General features: G+C 38.9%; 1 protein-coding gene across 1 annotated transcript; it reads left to right on the top strand.

Annotated features, from left to right (window-relative positions):
* Window positions 1-1,669: 1,669 nt before the first annotated feature.
* Window positions 1,670-2,596, top strand: LOC147700633 (olfactory receptor 5V1-like). Its single transcript, XM_086929150.1, has one exon. It carries the CDS (start codon window positions 1,670-1,672, stop codon window positions 2,594-2,596), a length of 927 nt encoding a protein of 308 aa, XP_086785276.1.
* Window positions 2,597-4,040: the final 1,444 nt, after the last annotated feature.

Below are 4,040 nucleotides of genomic sequence, written 5' to 3'. Positions count from 1 at the left end.
CAGTTCTTTGCAGATGACATGGGGCACTAAAAGAATGACCCTTTAAGTGATTATCAGGACAAAACCCCACATCTGTATTCAAATGGAGATGAGAAATAAAATCTATATGTGTGTAGACTTGTTTCTGAGCCAGAAAAAATCTAACTAAAAAATGGAAGGTTTGTGGTGGAGTGTTTCATCAAATATTGTTAGTGATTAACAGTCATACTCAAGTTACTTACCATCATATATTTGGGGGAAATCAAAGGTAAATAAAGAGACATGTGGATGTTGGTGCCGAAAGTACCAAGATCCGCACATTAAGCCACTTTCGGCAATAACCATAAATGAAACAATACTATTTATTGCACCTGATGAACTCACATTCATTAAGTTTTAGAAATAAATTGGGTGACATAAATATCACTCTCCTCCAGGCCAGCCTGATTCGAGAAATTGATAGTTACTGCGATGCATTTTGAAAATATTGGAAAAATTAATCGCCAATTAAAGTGCCCTGTGGAGACTTGATAAAATCAGAGTCTCTTCTGCCTGGTTTGTAGATGCTGCATCTTCGTTTTGGAACTTTCTATATGAACTTTGATAGTGAGTTTATCTTGAGATAATTCGGATAAGCAAAAAACAGAGAAAACAAATTAATGGGTGAAACTAGGTCCCATTTTATATTGTGTAGCATGTATTGAATGCTTTCCTTTGAGGAACTTTGCTATCTCATCCATATCGAATCCTTTGAGAGAAGAGGGCCTGCAGTCTGGCTTCCAGCAATAAATATCAGCCCATCTGTTGGATCTGCTTTATTTGCACCTTATACCATTATTGCTTTCCATTTGTGGACCACACTGATTCACCAGCCATCCTGTCTCAGCAGGAGGATAGATTCGACCTCCACACTACAAGCATCCCTGGCCGATTCTTTGAAATAGATTGAATAGGGAAGACCGTTTCATCCTCAGGTATGTACTGTGTCTCAATCTCCAAAACAAAACCCCGAAAATAGAGGAGACAAAGAGTCAGACAGCTCAGACACAAACCATAAAAAAGAAGTTCAAAAATCAATAAAACAAAATCTCACTTGAAAAAAAAGTAAATAAATAAAAGGAAACACAGAGATGTGGAGTCAGGGATGAAACAAAATAAGGTCAGAAGAAGGTGAAGAAATACCACAGAAAGTAGTATTGTACCCAGAACAAGTAACACCTAGTGGGTATAATTCATGCTATATGTGTACCGTCTTTTCATGCAAAAATCTTGTGGTGGAGTTTTTACTAATAGAAATTATACATATTATACTTTCTCCAAATCTACATTTTGTGGATATATTTCTACAATAGAATACCATATTTTAAAGAGTACACAGCAGTTTATAACTTTTGTTGCATGGAAATCTAAGCTGAGATAACAATTTTATTCACACATATTCTGCAATGAATAGTTGCCCTATCACTGAAAGACAAATGATATAACCCCACTAAAGCTATTGCGCAACAGAAAATATTTGTTGGTAACATGTTTGATAGAAACCAATATATGTTGAACCTTTGAGATTTCGAGCTTTTCAGAAGACCACAAACAGAAACATAAAAAATTCAAGCCAGCTAGTCAAAATTGCATTCACATTGCTGGTGTGCTTTATTTCAGCCTGTCTTCAAATCGCAATTAATCTGGACAGATGGAAGGAGAAAATCTGACTTCAAAGGAACAGTTCCTGATTATAGGGTTTACGGATCTTCCACTGCTGCAAGTTCCCCTTTTTATTGCATTTTTAACAATTTATGTGATGACTTTGATTGGAAACCTTCTTATTGTGTCCATAGTATACTCCAACTCACACCTGCACACTCCCATGTATTTTTTCCTTATAAATGTGGCCTTCATTGACATCACTAACATCTCAGTTACTTTCCCACATATGCTGATACACTTCTTTCAGACAGGCACAATCATGTCTCTCACCAAATGTCTGCTGCAGATATATCTCTTTCTTTTCTTGTCGGGGACAGAAGTTCTTATCCTGACAGTTATGGCCTATGATCGGTATATGGCCATCTGTTATCCCTTACATTACATGAGTATCATGAACAAAAATATGTGCACCCAACTGGCCACTGGAAGTTGGCTTGGTGGGATCTTGGCCCCGCTTCCGCACATCATACTGATTTCTAGGCTCTCCTACTGTCAATCCCGCACCATCAACCACTTCTTCTGTGATTTCACTGCCCTGATGAAGCTTTCTTGCACCAGTATCCACGATATTGAGACAGTGAACTATGTTATTGGATCTATTTTTGCACTGGCGCCCTTTATTATTGTTTTCACATCATATGTCAAGATCATTTCATCAATGCTGAACATGAAGTCGATAGAGGGGAGGCAAAAGACCTTTTCAACCTGTGGTTCTCATCTCACTGTGGTTATTTTATTCTTTGGGTCTGCTTGTTCCACATACATGAGACCAACATCAAAAGTTTCAATAAAAGAAAACAAGATCTTGGCTTTACTCTACACAGCTGTTCCTCCACTGTGCAACCCCATCATATACACCCTAAAAAACGAAGGCTTTGCAAAGGGCTTCAGGAAAACAAAAAAGCAATATTGACTAAAGGACCAAAACAACCCCCAATTTTTACAAGTCGTTTAAACTTTAAGGTCATAATGTAACTGCAAGCGGTGGATGGAGTCATGTCCAACAGAAACCTTAATACTCATTGATGGTAGTTTGGTTTGCTGTTACTACCCCTGGTATCATGAGCCAAAGGGGCAGTTGTATACAAAAGTAAACAGGGTTGACTGTTTTTTTTTTTACTTTTTGTAGTTCCACCTCCATGTTTTTTCTCTAATTATTCAGCAGCAAATAAGAGTGTGGAAATGGAACAATGCTGAGAGATCACCAGCAGTACAAGAGTGTGTGACATTGCTTCGGATACTTTAGTACACATATGGCTTCTGTTACTCAGATGGCCTGCCCCTATATTTGATGGAGCCCCAGCGGTGTCTATCAGGAGTCATAAAGCTATTGTGCAAATTTGGTCTGCTCTCAGTGTTGAAAGTAAATTAGGTAAAATCTTATCTGTTCCCAATCTTTCCAATGTTTGCTACAACTGACCCACTACATATTGATTACTCTTTTAAGTAGGAGCCCAATACATTTAGGTATTTAGTGTGTAAAAATCCATCACGGAAATGAACATCTAGAAATGGGAAACTTAAGAAAAAGATAATCTGGCATTCTTTTGGACCAGGCTTCGCCTCCTATCCATTATATGGGTGGCCATTGCTAAAATTTTAGTTTTGCCATGATCTCTGTTCAACTTTCTGGCCATATGTGTTATCTTGAAAAAGTGTTCTTTATGGAGATAAACAGCCTTCTCACAAACTTAATTTGGGCATCCAGGAGAAAAAGACTGCCTATAACTAAAATGCTGAGGCTCCTAAATGGAATGGGAGTGCCTAATCTGGAGGTGTTCTGCTGAGCAGCGCAGTTATTGTGACCAATCAGATGGACTTTGGAAGCAGAGAATCAGGAATGTTTAAAGACCAGAGCCATTGTGGGCGAGGCGGGAGTTGAGAGGGTACAACTAGAGAAGATTAACCAATTGAAGAGATATACCTTAGCCATTCATGTGGCATTGTTGGCAAAAGTATGCACCATTGTAATGTTTACCGGGCTACAAAGAGCTGGTGCACACTACAATAAGAAACCATGGACAAAAGCTGGGATTCTAGTTGTGGGCTGCTTGTAACAGGGTCACTTGCAGTGCACCTTTGAAAATGTAATGGATGGAACTGCTTGTTGGAAATTGGGTTACTGGTTGAGGGGAGTGAAACCCTGCTCAAGTAGCAATAATACTCTCTATCAGTGTAAGCCATACGTATACCCAGACGCGGTCGGCAGTAGGAGTTCCTGCAGGGCAGTGATGTGGGGAGGGGTAGGTGCAGGGTGTGGGGTAGTAATGTATGGATTACGGAGTTTAAAAGGGAAGTAAACATATAAATAAATATAAATAATTTTGTTGCATGCACTGCATCACCAAATGCGATGC

The sequence above is a fragment of the Lissotriton vulgaris genome, chromosome 7, assembly GCF_964263255.1.
Source record: "Lissotriton vulgaris chromosome 7, aLisVul1.2, whole genome shotgun sequence".
Classification (NCBI taxonomy): Eukaryota; Metazoa; Chordata; class Amphibia; order Caudata; family Salamandridae; genus Lissotriton; species Lissotriton vulgaris.
Note: the sequence above shows the minus strand (reverse complement) of the source record. Positions and strands in the feature narration are given on the sequence as shown.